General features: G+C 49.5%; 1 protein-coding gene across 1 annotated transcript in view; it reads right to left on the bottom strand.

The window, feature by feature from the left end:
* The window catches only part of CEMIP (cell migration inducing hyaluronidase 1), a gene marked incomplete at both ends in the record, with an annotated part of 53,489 nt that extends 37,428 nt beyond the window's left edge, over positions 1 to 16,061 (bottom strand). Inside the window, 13 exon segments of the mRNA XM_080691670.1 lie at positions 861 to 982; positions 1,603 to 1,698; positions 2,521 to 2,591; positions 5,716 to 5,895; positions 8,895 to 9,131; positions 9,971 to 10,109; positions 10,569 to 10,715; positions 13,632 to 13,737; positions 14,637 to 14,722; positions 15,546 to 15,639; positions 15,641 to 15,672; positions 15,751 to 15,844; positions 15,987 to 16,061. Of these exon segments, the coding sequence (XP_080547796.1) occupies positions 861 to 982; positions 1,603 to 1,698; positions 2,521 to 2,591; positions 5,716 to 5,895; positions 8,895 to 9,131; positions 9,971 to 10,109; positions 10,569 to 10,715; positions 13,632 to 13,737; positions 14,637 to 14,722; positions 15,546 to 15,639; positions 15,641 to 15,672; positions 15,751 to 15,844; positions 15,987 to 16,061 (1,479 nt within the window).
* Between the last annotated feature and the right edge of the window lie 337 nt (positions 16,062 to 16,398).

The following is a 16,398-nucleotide window of genomic DNA, read 5'->3' as shown; positions in this document are numbered from 1 at the left end:
CAGTATACTTTAAATCATCTCCAGATTATGTATAATAATGCCACGTAAGTGCTATGTAAATAGTTGTTACACTGTGTTGTTCAGGTCATCACAACAAAAAAGAAAAGTCTGTCCGTGTTTATTAGGCAATTTTTCCCCAAGAGTATCCCATCTGTAGTTGGTTGAATTTACAGATGTGAAACCCATGGTTATCGGGAGTCAACTATAATTACTGAGAGAAGATAAAATAGGCAGCAGTAGTCTTTCTTAAGTGACTTCTAATTCCATATCAAACATTTAAATGGCTTCAAATCTGGTTCTGGAAAAGGATAAGGGTTCAGGAAGCAGATCTAGTTACTTTGCCCATGTCTTCTGCGATCTACCCACCCAGAGCTGAAGAACTGTGGTCCTCAGGCATTGACTCCACACTCTTGGGTCTCCTTTGGGCAGGGTGGACTCTAGGTGAAGACCCCAAGCAGACACTGGTCATTCTTTGAATACCAGCTTATGTAGCTCAGTGGAAAACATGGCCTCGAGTGTACTGTCTCTCTGGGGCTCGGCTTGCACACCACATCCTGGCAGCTTCCAGTGCAGTCAAGGACCCAAAGGGAAAGAGTTGGGCAACTTGGGCCATTGAGCTGGACCCCTCACCATGGCTGAAGAAGCAGGTAAGGAGAGGAAGGAGATCAGAAGCAGGACCTGGGATGGGGGTGATTCCTGGCTTTGAGACAGGTCATAAGCCTGGATGTAGCCTCTGGGTGGAACGATACTCTCCTGCCTCATAGGAGGTCAGGAGAGTTCCACCACTCAAAGTCTGTGATCTGTAGAGTCTTCTTCAAAGTAAAGCCTTCCTAACTATTCAATTAGCACGAGTTGGGTACCTGTATGTCGATGGGACGGTTGCAGATTTTTCCGGGGTAAGCTGCTAGGAGGTCTGAAATTTTCTCCCCACCTTTAGTCTGAGACGTTTTATCATGGTTGAACCACTCTGTCCACTCCACATCTAGGCAAAAAGCAAAGACAGGGTCAGAGAGGAAGTTGTTCGTGAGGGCCAGTCATGCTCAGGTGGCCCCGGGCACAGTGGGAATTGAGTGTCCTCGGTCCATGGCGGTGACAGGCCAGAGTGAAGGGGCTCCAGAAACCACCTGTCAACTCTCCCAACTCCCCTACCTTTTAATTAAAAACTCTTGCTGACTTTCTGGTTTTGTAAAGGCAATAGTTATTGCTTGTTATTGCAAAAGAAAAACAAAAAAGAGAGAAATAAAATCCATCTATGAACTCATCATCTAAGGATTGCCGAGGAGCATTGCTGGTTGCAGTCCCACAGCTGGGCGAGGTGAAGACCACGTTCCCTCCAGGTTCTGTTTCTGTAGGCTGGTTGACATGGTTGCCTGGCATGTAAAAGATATTCCATGAACCAAACCAACTGCCTGGACCCCTGTTCAGATGCATTCAAATAGTAACCAGTGGGAGAACAGCTTTCTGAGCCACTAGCCAGCTCTCAGTCGTGAAGTTTTAGTTGTCCCTGCACGGTGTCTGTGGTGTAAGAGGAAGCTCTCTATGGACGGGGCTTTGGGCCTAGCCCTACAGTTTGGCCTTACCAGGTCATCTCAAACTTCTCACCTTGAACCCACTCGCTGGATGAGGAGACGTTGAAGTACTCCCCATGCTCTGTCCGGAACAGTTGGAAAACCCGGGCGGCAGCAGAGCCTCGGTGTCCTGTCAGAGAGATCAGACGCTTTAGTGACCAGACTGACGCTTGAGTTCGGAAGATCTGGTCTCTGGGACAGAAAAAACCCAGAAGGGCATTCTTCGTCCGAGCTACACCCACAACCCTAATTTTTTTTTTTATTCTTTATTTTGAAACAGGGTCTCACTAAGTTGTGGAGGGCCTTCCTAAGTAGCTGAGGTTGCTTGTGAACATATGATCCTCCTGTCCCAGCCTCCCAAGTAGTGGGATTACAAGCGTGCACCAACATGCCCGGCTCCTATTTTATTTTATTATTTTATTTTATTTTGAAATAGGGTCTCACCAAGTCTCTGAGGACCTCACTCAGTTGCTGAGGCTGTCCTCAAGCCTGCGATCCTCCTGTTGCAGCCTCCTGAATACTGGGATTACTAAAGGCATGCACTACCACACCCGGCTGACAATTTCTTTAAGAAAACAAAAACAAGACCTTTCCCCACCCTAACAGGATGGAGGAGACTGGATTGTGGGATTAACAGCTCCATAAGGGTTCGTAGCTAAAGTATGACCCTGCTGACCCCACTCAGTTATTAGACTTCCCATGTGTGTCTATGGTTTAGAGTAAGTCATTGGAAACTGCTTTGGAAGTACAGGTGTCGTGGTAGATAATTGACCTCCCATAAGCCAGGGCTGGGCCCCCTCCCTGTGACATGGCCAGCTACTGGCTGGACATTCAGCTGGGTGCTGACGGAGGGGCAGCCACACTCCCAGGGAGGTGGTCATGCAGAAAGACCCACAGCTGCCTGGTCAAAGAGACACTGGAGGGATTTAGGCCCCTCCCAGCCATTTATTACCATGATATTCAATATGGTCTTCCACTGAAATGGAGGGATTTCCTTTCACAGTGATAAAACTCCAAGGGTGTCTGAGGGGAAAAAATGACAAAAAGTCAACTTCGTTATATGTCTGAACCTATACGGGGACAGAGCTGGACCAGCACCAGGTGGCCCAGCCTCTCTCCCCACTGCTGGGCAAGTGTGTTCATGGGGCTTCCCACTTCAGAAGAACAAGAGCCTTTCTTTGCAGGTGGTGTCTGGGATCCCCCAAGACTGGCATCTGCTTGTTATCGGCCTCTTTCAGCCATGATGGCATGGACCCAGGTACGAATCACAAATCAACAGGCCACCTGACGAGAGAACCATTGTCGATCTCAGTATGCCCCGAGCAAGTGCCTCATTCCTATAGCAAAGCTCGCTCCAAGAGAGAAAGGTTAGGTGGCCAGCCTCTCTCCCCTAGGGGCTGAGCTCCAGGAAGAAGCCACAGGCTCATCTGACTGGCCACCAGCCATCTGCCTGGGGCCCTGGAAACAACAGACATCTTCTTGCAATGAGGAGGTAAGGAGAAGAAGATTTTTTGTTTTTGTTTTTGTTTTTTGCAGGTCTGGGGATGGAACCCAGGGGCATTCTACCTCTGAGCTACACCCCCTTCCCTATTTTTTATTCTTTATTTTGACACAGGGTCTCACTAAGTTGCAGAGGGCCTAAGTAGCTGAGGCTGTCCGCGAACCGCGATCCTCTGGTCTCAGCCTCCCGAATGCTGGGATTACCAGTGTGCGCCACCACACCCAGCGGAGAAGAAGGTTTATGATTTTGGGAAGCTGTTAACACATCCCTCCTCCATGAGAGAATGTGGTGCCAGGCTAAATGGTTTCCCTGCCCATTCCTATCTTCCCATCATGCCCAATATAGTGATGGATTTGGAACACGTGATCCCAAAATATGGCCCATTAAACATTCTAAGCTGAAGTTGAGAAATGGTAGGTCTGACCATCCTGCACCCTTCTCTCCTGCTGCAGGTCACGAGCCCTCATGTGAGAGAAGCCCACCCTATAGCCAGAAGAAAAGAGCATGCTCCTCTCCCGAGACAGAGGCATGCTGAGAACCCAGCAGAGAAGCGTGGCAACGATTCTCCCAGGCTCACTATACCCCGCTCACAACCTCCGACTCTACAATATCAGACCTGGCAAAAAGGCACCCAGGGTTAGCTCTTCCATCTTCCCACATCACGTACAGTTTATTATATTAAAGAAATGTCTAGGCCTTCCTCTTATTGATTCAGTCATTCTGTTACAGGGAACCTAGTCAGGATTTAGAAGGGCAACAGGAAGAAGATATTTTCCTTCCTCTGCAGTGGTCAACTCTATTACTATGAGACAGCAATAGATTTAGGCGCTGGAGAGCTTCTATTATTTGTGTTTGGCTCTCTTGTCTGGGAAGGTAAGCCATTACTGAATGGTGATTAACTGAGGTTAACTAGGGATTCAAGTATGTCACTTTCATGTTCAAAATCCTTCAACAGTTCCCCACAGTCCTTGGGATAAAACTGGAGCTCCTTAACATAGAGCCGAGGCCTGTGCCATCCTGCGCCGTCCCCCAGCCCCTGGCCCTCACCCTCACGCACCATGTGGCTGCCTGGACTCCCCCTCTCCTTCAGGAGAGCTGCTCTCTTGCCCCGGGTCTGCAGGGCCCCTGTGTGGCCTCCTCTCCACCTGCAGGCCTGCCTGAACCCCACCTGCCCACTCTGCCGCTCTCTCAGGAGGCGAGGCCTCACCACGTTCCCCTCGCCTCTGCCTTCTGCGGAGAGCTTGGCGAGTCTGGTCTAGCCTAGGGCCTCCTGCCAGTGTCTGTTCATAACCATTTCCTGAATAAATGAGCAAACCCAGGGTCCAAGTCTCAGTGTCCCTACCGATTCCAGATGCTTTGGTCTTATCACTCAGAGTGTGTCCCCAGTGCAAGTAAAGAATAGATTTGAAATTCCACCTGCCTGTCTCCTTCACCCAGGTGAGCACATTACAGCACTTGGCGGCACCATCCTTCCTGTGGCTCTCGCTTCTAAAGGGAGAGGAGCTGCTAACATTTATTGACTGCTTAGTCTGTGCCAGTTTAATGACAAATATTTTGCTTATAGTATCACAGACAGTCTTCCCCAGCCTTTTGAGATAGTTCCTAAGATAGTCCATTTTACGGATGCAGGAACCATGCTAAGGGAGGGTGAGTCACTTGTCTGCAGGCAGACTTCAGAGGAGATGTGGCCCAGACTCCAACTGGGACGGGGGCCTCAGCCAGAGCCAGAGCCACCTTCTGCTGAAGCCCCAAGCAGCCAGTTTCCACGGTTGTATCTCCCAGTGTAAGGCAGTAAACCGGCCTTTTAGTTTACGAAACGAGGAAGCAACTGAAGTGCGCGCAGTGTTTGCTAACAAAGGAGCCGCGCATTGCCAAGGTATCATTGTCATCTCTGGCTGCTCCTGTTTCCTGCTGGAGCTTCCGTTCCAGAAGCAGCAGCCCCCGGCTGTCAGGGTATGAACCTTGGAACCTGGAGCACCTTCCGCCGCCCAGGGACTCTCGTCCAGCCAGAAAGTTGCTTTCATCTAAGACTAGAAGAGGCTGGACCACTCCTGGTCTTCCCAGGTCTGGAAGCTACAGGGAGAGACCCTATAGTCTCCCAAAGCCCTGGCACAGGTAGCTCCGGCTTCTGACACGCTGGGATCTGACTCACCTACATGCAAAGGAGTGGTTACGACAGGGCAAACGGCCTGGTGTTGGTGCCAAGGCATGTGCACACCAACGGAACGGTGCCGCAGTCCAGTGCAAACAAACTCGCCTGGAAACGTATCAGAGGACCCCTTCCCCTGGGTGTCTGGCTGGGTAGAGATTCTTTGTATAATCTCTGAAAACTGTCTGCCAATCCCCAAAACATGATACGAACTTTTCATTAACGAAGGGGAAATGAAAATTGAATGCAATCCTGGGCATGGATCTCAGGCACAGCGCGCACTCAGTATTTTGTAAGAAGCTGACGGGCTGAGTTTATATATACTAATTTCTTGTGTGTATCTGAAAAGTAGGCTGGGCTTGTAAGAAAACTTAGTCTTCCTTTAAGAACATGCCCCAAGTATGTCTGAAGCAGATGTCACTACTTGGGGGGCAGGGGGAAAGATGAGGTTGCTTCAAAGTTCCCAAACCTGGGGGAGAGGACGCGATGGGCAGTACCTGAACCCAAGGTGCAGAAAGTGCTTGCTGCCCAGCTTGGTCATCACCTTCCGGGCCAGGTCATCCAGGTTTCGAGAACCTTCATCATTCACTGCAATGGAAAGGATCCTGCCGTCGGGCACGGCATTCAAATATTGAACCAGACGTTCGCTCTCTTTCTTGGATCTGTAGGTGTCAAAACTACGAAGGGCGGAGAGAGAGGAGAGAGGATGGGTGGAGTCTCAACAGCAGTCAAACGACAGATCTGAAAAGGGTCTCCTGCAGAGGCCCAGGAGCATCCCAAGACCCCAAACAAAGAGCCTTTTCCTTAAAGAGCAGTAAATCTGGCTACTTTGCACACCGTGCCACGATGTCCAAGATGTTTGACTTAAGCCTAACAACCATTCATTGGGTGAAGTGCCACAGAAATGAGTGTATCAGGGCAGATCTGGAGTCCAGGCCTCCTAGACTGTTTTTTTGTTCTGGAGACAGCGGTGCTCACCTCCTACAGGAGCCAAACCTCCTGCAGGAGAAAGATCAGACACTTCGAGACTCAGGGATTTCTAACTCCCATCAGATGAAAACTGCTCCTCCAAACCCTTGGAAACCACACAAGAGCTTAACGCTTACCCGAATCTCCTGCACCATAGCAGCCTTATGACAGTCACACGTCCTAAGTCTTCCGGATGTCATCTCTAACTGTATATACTGAGGAACAGTGATATAGCCCTTAACTATGGTAAAACTTGTTGCATTTCTAATTTTCCTGTTTGTCCTTTCTTAAGACATTGTTTGTTTGTTTGTTTGTTTGTGGTACTGGGGATTGAACTCAAAGGCATTCTACTGCTGAGCTATGCCCTCAGCCTTATTTTCTATTTTTTTTTTATTTTGAAACAGAATCTCGCTAAGTTGCTGAGGCTAGCTTCAAACCTGAAGTCATCCTGTCTCAACCTCCCAAGTACTGGGATTACAGACATGCATCATCATACCTGGCAAGTTATTTTACTTTACTGTGGTAAGAACTCTTACCATAACATTATCCTATTAAAATTAAAGTCTACAATACAGCCTGGTTGACTACAAGTACAATGTCATAAAACTGAGCAACTCTCTATTTTATTTTGTGAGACGGGGTCTCATGGTGTAGCCCCAGTCAGTCTTGAATGCTTGGGCTCAAGCGGACCCTCTTGCCTCAGACTCCCGAGCAGCTGGGACTACAGGCACCTGTCACTACTACACTAAGCTGATCATGTCAAAGTTGACAGTGATAACCTACTGCCCTACACATATACTGTCTGTGAAACATAAAGCTCAGAAATAAAACCTACACCACTGGCAAGAAGAATTCATGAAGGAAATTTAATTTGGTAACAATTCCAATTCTCACACAAGTATAAAGACTTTGTGCAGTTTCAATGGAAAGAATTTGTCTTGAAACTTAACGTGCAAAATAGTTCTAAAATGAATATAGAAAAAAACAAGAGTGTGAATGGCCAAGAAGAATTCGGAAAAGAAAAACAATGTTTGACCGGGCATGGTAGAGCATGCCTATAATCCCAGTACTTGGGAGGCTGAGACAGGAGGACAGCAGGTTTAAGGCCAGCTTCAGCAACATATCTTATTTCAGGATAAAAGAAAAAAAGTCTGGGAGTGTAGCTCAGAGGTAGACTGCCCTTGGGTTCAATCCCCCGGTAAAACAGACACACACACACACACACACACACACACACACACACACACACCTCTCCCTCTCTCTCTGAGTAAAAGAAACAATGTTTGTGCAAAGACACTGGAGAGGTGCTCCTGAACTTCAGACTTACTTACCTGTTTGCATAACTAGCCCAGCCCTGCCTCATCCTCCAGCCCAGTGCCCACCCCAGGGTCCCCCTTAGGGCACCAAGGCCTGCCTGTCTTCACTTGCTCAGCCCCACCTTCTTCTACCTAAGCGAAGCCTACAGATCACAAGAACCCACCTATGTCTCCACTCCTTCAGGTCACCTCTACGGGAGCCCTCAGCTTACGTGTGTGTGCGTATTAATGTCATTATCCGCACATTCAGCTCACATCCAGGAGGTCTCCAACATGCTTTAGGCAAAGCAGGCCTGGAACAAGCAGACGTTCTATCTGCAACCTCTAAAGCAGCTCCCAGACAACTTTTCATGACCCAGCTCTGTAAGGAATTTAATTTAAGGCTGGCTTGCTATGTGTAAAAATACTGTGCATATTTAAGTGATCGACACACAATGGAAGAGACCGTCCTCTTTTTCCTTTTTCCTTTTTTTTTTAACTGGGGATTGAACATAGGTGCCTTCTACATACATGCGACATCCCCAGACATTCTGATTTTTATTTGGAAACAAGATCTCACTAAATTTCTGTGGCTGGCCTCAAACCTGCAGTCCTGTTTTAGTCTCCCAAGTATCGAGATTACAGGAGTGCACCACCATGCCCTGCTGAGACTGTCTCCTCCTGTGGAAGCAGGCCTCTGAACGCCAGCTTCACCTGTGGGCTGGGACTGCTCCGCCCGGCTCAGGCAGAGCGTGGAGGTGATGCAGTCATTACGGGTCTTCCCTCTCCTTATTTTTCTTCTTACCAATTAACATGATCTGACTCTGTGGTTTCAGCACTCTAGCACAAATGCATGTGTGTGCACGATGCGTGTGCATATGCACGTGTGTGCATGCAATTTCCTCCTGGGTTGCTAGGAGTAATGATACTATACATATTTTAGGAATTGACATGTACGTAAGGAGACTGTCCTCTATTTTATTTTATTTTATTTTGTACTAGGGACTAAACCCAGTGGCATTCTACCTCTGAGACATCCCAGCCTTTTATATTTTATATTTTTATTTTGAAACAGTATCTTGCTAAGTTGCTGAGAGTCTTACTAAGTTGGAAAGCTGGCCTCAAAGCTGCCATCTTCCTGTTTCAACCTCCCAATTCCTGGGATTACAGGAATGCGCTACCACCCTCGGCTGAGACCGTCTTGATGGAAGCAGAGCCCCTGGCATACTTTGTGCAGGCGTCCTGCTAAATGCAGCTTTGCAGGCTAGCCCCTGGGGACGACAGAACTCTCGCAGGGCAGGAGCGGATCCCCGCCTTCATTCTCTGCTCTGCGCCCAGCACTAGCGTAGCCCCCGGCTGGTGCTCAGTCACTGTGCTGGGTGCACAAGCGCGCAGGAGATGGGGAGGCTTACCGGTCAGAATGGACGACTGCACCTGACTTGGGGTCGATGACATGAACAATCACTCCGCGGTGGCCCCAGCTCCTTTCAAAGAAATAGCCCCCCTCCTCCAAGCCCCCTGGGCGGAGGGTCTTGCTCAGAAACGTCCAGGAGAGCTTCTTCTGTCCATGTAACTCGAGGGTCCCTCCTCTGCCAACCCCGATGTACTTCAGGCCATAGTAAGGGTCAGGCTGAAGGCCTTCGTCAGCCCTGCAAGAGAAAGCCCTGTGCTGGCAGCTCCCGTGTTGCCCCCCACATGCAGGGTCTGAGCTACCCCAGTCCCAACCTGGCACCACAGATAGGGTTGGTGATCAGAGGGGTTGGTAAAACAGCCGGGGCCATCCGACCTTCCTAAGACAGGCCAACAGGAGGCCCAGAGGCCAGCAGAATGCTGGTCAGTTCACATGTGGGTTCTCCTCAGCGCTAAGTGGTCCATGTTTTGGTCCTGAGATGTGTGGGTCACTAGACTGGTTCTGCTCCCCAGCACATGGGTCTGGCTATCACTTTCCAGAACTCTCAATCACTGAATGAGAGGCGCAGGCAGGAGCGAACTCCATATGGAATTTCCCCCATCTTGTCTGTCATAACTCATTGTTTTGGTACTAGAGGCTGAAGAACCCAGGGGAATTCTACCTTCAGATACACCCCCAGCCCTTTTTATTTATTTTGACACAGGGTCTTAATAAGTCCTAAGGGCCTTGCTAAGTTGCTGAGGCTGGCCTCGAACCTACAACCCTCCTGTCTCAAGTCTCCTGAGTACCAGATTACAGGAGTACACCACCACTCCCAGATGTCATAACTTATTAAATAAACACTTGCAGAGCCTCTCAAACTGTCCTATGGTTAGAGGGCAGATGAATGGCTGGGACACTCGAAACACAAGTGTGGCACGCAGGCCTACCCTGTGACTTCCCAGCTCACCTGCGTCCATGGCTACATTCTCCCCAGCTGGGACCTGGCAGGGCAGGATGACTATCTCCCTCTTGTCTCCTCCTCCTTTAGAAACCCTTCCATCAGATCTGAGTCCCATCCCTGAGAGGTCTCCCTACCTTCCGTACAACACAATGCTGAAATTGCCCTGGAAAGGGCAGAGGGCACTCCCAGCATGCAGCTCTCCCCCATCGTCAATCAGGATGTGTCGGGCGCGCAGAATGATGGGCTCCTCGTGGTCCTTAATGACTAGCTTGCCTGAAGAGGTAGGAAGGAACAGGGTTCAAGTGTCAAAGGTAAGGCCATAGCAGAGCCCAGGGCAGGCTCCCTTATTTTATCCAGGTGGGGGAAAGGCACATCTTCCAAACACTTCTGTGCTGTCTTATAAATAATTACCTTCCTCTTGGCTTTGCAGTAATCAAATGATGCCCATGTGGCTTACTGCCATGGCTACATGCACTGCATTCAACAACCAAGCAGCTCAAGGTAAGAGAGCTGGACAGCTCAGAGTACAGTAGGGAGCTTCCCTTACAAATATCCCTCTTAAAAGACTTGGACCTTTGATAAGCCATTCCTAAGTGCTCCGAGTTGATGACTATCTCAAAAACCCAGAGGCTCCAACAGGGACCCAGAGCACATGGCATTGGTTCTGTGCATAATGTCATCGGAACCTGTGTGCGCCTAATGGCTCTGGCAGGTGGTGGGGGATTGGCTTACCTCCCTCTGAAATGTCGATGGAGTAGACGGTGGCTGAGGAGGTGAGCAGCAGCTTCCTGCCCTGGCCAATGTGCACACGATGGTCTTGGTCATGGCCGGGGTTCCAGGGCTGCAGCTCAGGGTTCTGATCAGGGCACTCTTCTGACTCTGCCAACAAGAGAGACGTCACTGCTCCCAGCCATTGGCATCACTACACGGGACTGAGGCAGACCATGGGGCAGGTGGGGTGTTGAGCACCTTCATGCCCCTGTCTCCTCTTGACTAGAACTAAACCCAAGACCTTAGAGATCAGAGATGCCCTGGTCTCTGGGGATCCAGTTCCACATCTTCTATGGGTTCATCATGTGCCTGGAAACAAATAATCTCCCTTTTCTAGGCTCGATTTCCCCCTTTACAAGACAAAAGGTAGATCAGAAGAATACCCAGGACTTCCAAGATTTAAAGTTATACAACAATTTATCCAGGTTGCTTGGATTCCAAGACATTCTGTTCTCCAGAAAGCAGTATTTGAAGAGTTAATGACACTCTTCCCTCTTTTGCATGAGAATTTGACCTTTGGCTAATTTTCTAGTTCTGTTCTCTTGGAAACCTGAGAAGGATGGTCCTATATTCAACCATGTTACCAAGCAACACTGCCTTTAACAAAAGTGGCCCCTAACTGGTGAATGGCCTTTAAACAGGGAGGGACTATAAAGCTTTCTGTTCATGTCTGGCAGAGATATCATAGGCTTCCCTGAGTACAGGGACTTTTGTCACCAGATAGGACCCTTACAGGGCCTGGAGTGATGTCTGGAGCTGCTCTAGGAGATGCAGGCTCTGGTAAGACAAGAAATTACCAAGCCAGTGGCCCACCTGAGCTGCGCTTTGGGGAAGCGAACAGCTCTGAAGGCCCTGTGGACCACCGCCTAGAAGGGCAGCCCCTGCGGCAGCTCTAAAATGTTCTGCATATTCAGCCCTGCTTTTTCCAACAGACTGTGAGCCTGAATGTCCTGTCTCTGTGGCCATGCAGCAGTGGTGTATCTCCTTGACCTCCACAGAGGCACTGGGAGGAGCCTGTGTTTCCACAGAGCCAACAAGGCTCTATCCACCAGTGTACAGAAAGAGGCTCCTCAAAGAGAAAAGGGAGGGAAGACCGGTGAGCAAAGCCAGGAGAGAATGGCTGGGCTCAGAGAAGCCCCAGCACCCTTGTCTGTGGCTTGAAGGGCTTGAAGAAGGCAAAGGAGATTGCCAAGCAGGCAGCATGCCTATGAGCCCTTGCCAGGGAGGGCAGTGTGTCAGATGGCAAAGTTGTGGGAAAGAGCTAGAAGGAACAGAGGCCAGTGCCCCAGCAAGGGCCCTGAGCAGGGATGGAAGAGAAGCCTCAAAATTAGCATGAGTGCCACCAGTCACATCCCCAGCGCAGACTGGTGTGCGGACGGGGTGAGTGGGAGTTTTGGTTTCACCATCGTTACTGCTTCTAAATGTTACTTGATTTTTTTTCTTCGGTTATCTCTAGAGTCAGAGAGCCTCCCATAGTTTGATATCTCAAGAAGAGCTAGAAAGCCCGGGATGGTGGCGCACGCTTATAATCCCAGTTCTTGGAAGGCTGAAACAAGAGGATTGCGGGTTCAAAGTCAGCCTTAGCACCTCAGTGAGGCTCTCAGCAATCTAGTGAGATCCTGTTTCCAATAAAAAATAAAAAAAATAGGTCTGGAGGAGTAGCCCAGAGGTAGAAGGCTCCTAGGTTCCATACCCAGCACCACCACCCTCAAAAAAAAAAAAAAAGGTAGAAAGGAGTCACCCCTCTATCTACTCTCAACAGCACCCGATAAGGGACCCCAGAAGCCCACACTGTGCCCCGTTCTCTGCCTGGAGAAATGGCTCAGGGGAGAAGTAAAGCATATGCTACTGAGTCAAAATGTCGATTGCTTGCTATGTCTCCCATGGGGCAGGAAGACTCCTCAAGAAAACTCAATGAGGGAGTGTCACTAGATATAGTTACAGACTAATCCTTGCACCGAGAAGAGCAAAATGCAATCCAATGGAAAGTCCTTCACTCTTATTGTAGAAAAGCCCGTCACTCGATAAACAATAGAATTGCAAAGAAAAGAGGAAAACAAAAAGCAGCCAGCGGTGATTTTAATACTACTCATCCCCTGCTGGAAATTTTAAAATTGCCACGTTAACTCTCATCTTCTGCTTCCCATTTGGGTTACTCAATCGCTGTTTCCGGTACCCCAGGCAAACCTGCCCCTGTCCTCCTGGATATTAATTTGAAATCGCTTGGAGAAAAATGTTGACGATACTGAGATAGAAGAGCGTCTAGGCCTGGCTCAGAGCACTCCCACTGAGAAGCGCTCAGGCACCCACCCCGCGTCTCGTGACACGCAGCAGGAAGGCTCATCATGAGGTCAGGAGGCGCAGACAGCGGGGAAGGCTCCATCTTTGACACGCACACTCTTTTTTTTTTTTTCCCCCCCTGGCCCCAGAGTCATTTTAAAAATTTGAATTCGTTGTTAATATTTAAAACCTGGGGAGCCTTTATGGAAAAATCCAGATTTCTGGCTTCCCTTATAAATCAGAATATCCTCCAGGAGGCGACCAGTTCCCCCATGGTGGCAATTGGCAGAATTGAGATTCCCAAAGTCTGTAATACTTTCCCCTGGGTGCAGGAAGCAGGAATGAGTCAGGGGGCTATAGTAGCCTTGGATGCAATGAGGGGGCATTAAAGAAAAATGAGGGGGTAGTGGAAGCATTCACGAGGGCAGCAAGCCAATAGGAATCTATGCTTAGAGTTTCCACTCCTGGGGGACCACACCTCCCCCACCCACCAACTCCCTCCCTCTGCATCAGGTGCCTGGTTCCCACAGACCCTGGTCTGCAATCCCTGGTTCCAGACCAGCCCACTATTTTGTGGATAATGAAACTGAAGTCCAAAAAAAAAAAGGGCCAGATCCAAGATTATAGCAAAGACAGAGAGTCCAACCTCCCTGACAGCACCCCAGTGACCCCTTCCCCTGCCCTCTAGCAGGAGGGCCAGGCCTCCCACCCCGAAATGTGGAAGACCAGCTGCTTCTGGCTCACCTGTGAGTGTGGCCACCGGGAAGTGGGCCAAGACCAGCCAGCTGATGGCCAGCAGGGCCTTGACGCAATCCCACCTGCGGGCAGCTCCCATCCTGGCAAGAGCACTCTGCAAGAGATCCATGGGGGTCAGACACGAAGCTCCATCCATGTGGATCCGTGCCCAGGGCGCGCGCGCGCGCACACACACACACACACACACACACACACAGAGGCTGGGGATGGCAGTGCAGGACAGGAGCGCTCTAGCCAGCCCCAAGCAGAATCCTAGTGTGTCCTGAGCCCTACAGGAGCTGAGTGTAGAAAGAACTTTACCCTTGATCCTCAAGCTACATTCCCCATATGGAGCCTTTTTCTTAAAAAACAAAAAAACAAAACAAAACAAAACAAAAAAAACACTTCTATTGAACATGGGCTGGGAATTAGATTCTATCAACCTGCTGATCTATCTGACTCAGGTAACTTCTCTGGACCTTGGGTCTCTAATCTATAAACTGAGGCACCTCCATCACCAGCCTATGTTTTATTATTATTATTATTATTATTATTATTATGTTGTTGTTGTTGTTGTTGTTGTTGTTGTTGTTATTGTTGTTTTTGTAGTACTGAGAAAAGAACCCAGGGACATTCTACCTCCGAGTTACACCCCCAGCCCTATTTTTTATTCTTTATTTTGAAACAGGCAGTGTATGCTTCTAAAGCAGGTTTTGGAGGGTAATACTGAAAGCCTAAATATAAGTGCCTATGTATTATAAACTGTCTTCAGTTACCTATCCAAGAGAAAGAAGGGACAAAAATATGTAAATGTCACCCAATAATCCATGTCCCTCCTTCAGTAACAGAACCCCTGGATTTTCTCTAGGCACATGGCCACCCACGATGAAGATTACTTTTCTCAGTCTCCCTTGCTTATAGTTGTAGCCTTGGAATTGAGTTCTGCCCGCACAACGGGGGTTCTGTATAATGTGCAGATTCCAGCAGGTCCCCCTGAGGGGCCAGAAGACTTGCCCTCTTTCCTCTTTCCTGCTGGTTGGAGGAGATATGATGGCTGGGTATCCAGCAGCTCTTTTGGGCTCTGTAGAGGGAGCCATGTACTGAGAACACAAAGCAGAGAGAAAACACCTGGGCCCCATCAACGCGAAGAACAGAAACAGTATAGCTGGTGGGTTTACTTTCATGTTGAGAGAGAGCCAAACTTCTGCTTTGTTAAGCTTCTTTCTCTTTCTTTTCTTTCTTCTTTCTTTTCTTTTCTTTCTTTCTTTTTTTTTTGTGGACCTGGGGATAGAACCCAGGAGCATTCTGCCTCCGAGCTACACCCCCAGCTCTGTTTTTTATTCTTTATTTTGAAACAGGGACTCACTAAGTTGTGGTGAGTCTCACTAAGTAGCTGAGGCTGAGAACCTGCGACCCTCCTGTCTCAGCCTCCCAGGTACTGGGATTACAAGCATGTGCCACCATGCCTAGCTAAACTTCTGTTTTATAAAAGCCATTGTTATTTTTCTCCTTTTACTCACATAAAAGGTGAATATGGGAATCTATCTAGATTGACTTCAAGACAGGAGCTTTAAAAAAAAGAAAGAGACCTGAGACTTCCCTTTCAGAGCACAATGTCCCTTGGGCAGTGCCCGAGTCAGTCCCACGTGGTGCACGGAGAGCTCAGGCTGGGCTTTGGGCATGGCCAACCTGGCTTCTCCCTGGGCCGTCTCCCCAGTCTCCCTCAGAACATGACTTATTGTCCCATGCAGAGAAAGGGCCAAAACTTCTGCACCCAAACTCCTCCCTTCAAACAAGCTGGTGGGAAAATCTGATCACCCTGAATTCCCAGGCCAGAGCGAAGACCTCTGTGAGTCCAGTGTGCTGGGCAGGCGAGCTGTCCCCTGGGGCGGCCACCTGGGCCTTCTGCCCGGCCCCTCCCACACAGGTGCACAGGGAGCCCAGGGGAGGGGAGCCATGCTCCCAGAATCAATGCTGGCCGTGTCCTCTCTACGGGCACCCTGCCTGACCCGGGTTGGGCCTGTGGAGAACAACAGAGCCCATTCTCGGCCTCAGCCAGATCACCAGGTCACACGTCACAGCGTCTGGGAGCGGTGCTTTCCCACGGCCCCCATAGGGGAAGGCTCACTTTCACACTCTGCAATAGAGAGGAGGGGATGCGGGGACAGGAGCCTTGCGTGGTCCTCAGGGGAAGCCAGACCTCCACTCAGGTCTTCATCAGTCTGGAAAAACCACAGATAACTTGCCAACCGCTGCCAAAGAGCTGTGTCGCGTGGCCAGCTCCCCCAGGGGAGTCTGAAGGGAAGGCCCTGGGGAACCTGCGCTTGGTGGAGAACCTGGGTGGGGCACCCCGCTTGGCCTGACCTGCCTGGTAACACTCATCAACACACTTCCTCTGGAGGGCTTGAACTCCTCACAGAACCAGAAGTCCAGCAACATCGATATTGAACCCCTGGTGTCTACTGATGATGTCATAGGTCATGTCAAAGACAAAAAAAAAAACAAAACCCACTCCCTGGATGGATGGAGGGACTAATGCTCAAACCCCTCTTCTGTAACATTAGCAGGACCTGCTAGATCCCAGGGCCAGTCATCCAAGCTATCTACCGAGGCAGAGAAACCCCCCTGCTGCTAAGCAAGGTGTCACCCTGCTTTCCTGCCTGTGAGTGGCTTCCAGCACTGGCATGTGTCTCAGAACTTTCTGTTGACATGATCCTGAAAGGGTCCCACCCTTCTCGGGAACTGTCCATCAAGGGAGAATGGCTTTCTCAATTGG

The sequence above is a fragment of the Muscardinus avellanarius genome (assembly GCF_963383645.1).
Source record: "Muscardinus avellanarius genome assembly, chromosome: 3".
NCBI classification, from domain to species: domain Eukaryota; kingdom Metazoa; phylum Chordata; class Mammalia; order Rodentia; family Gliridae; genus Muscardinus; species Muscardinus avellanarius.
Note: the sequence above shows the minus strand (reverse complement) of the source record. Positions and strands in the feature narration are given on the sequence as shown.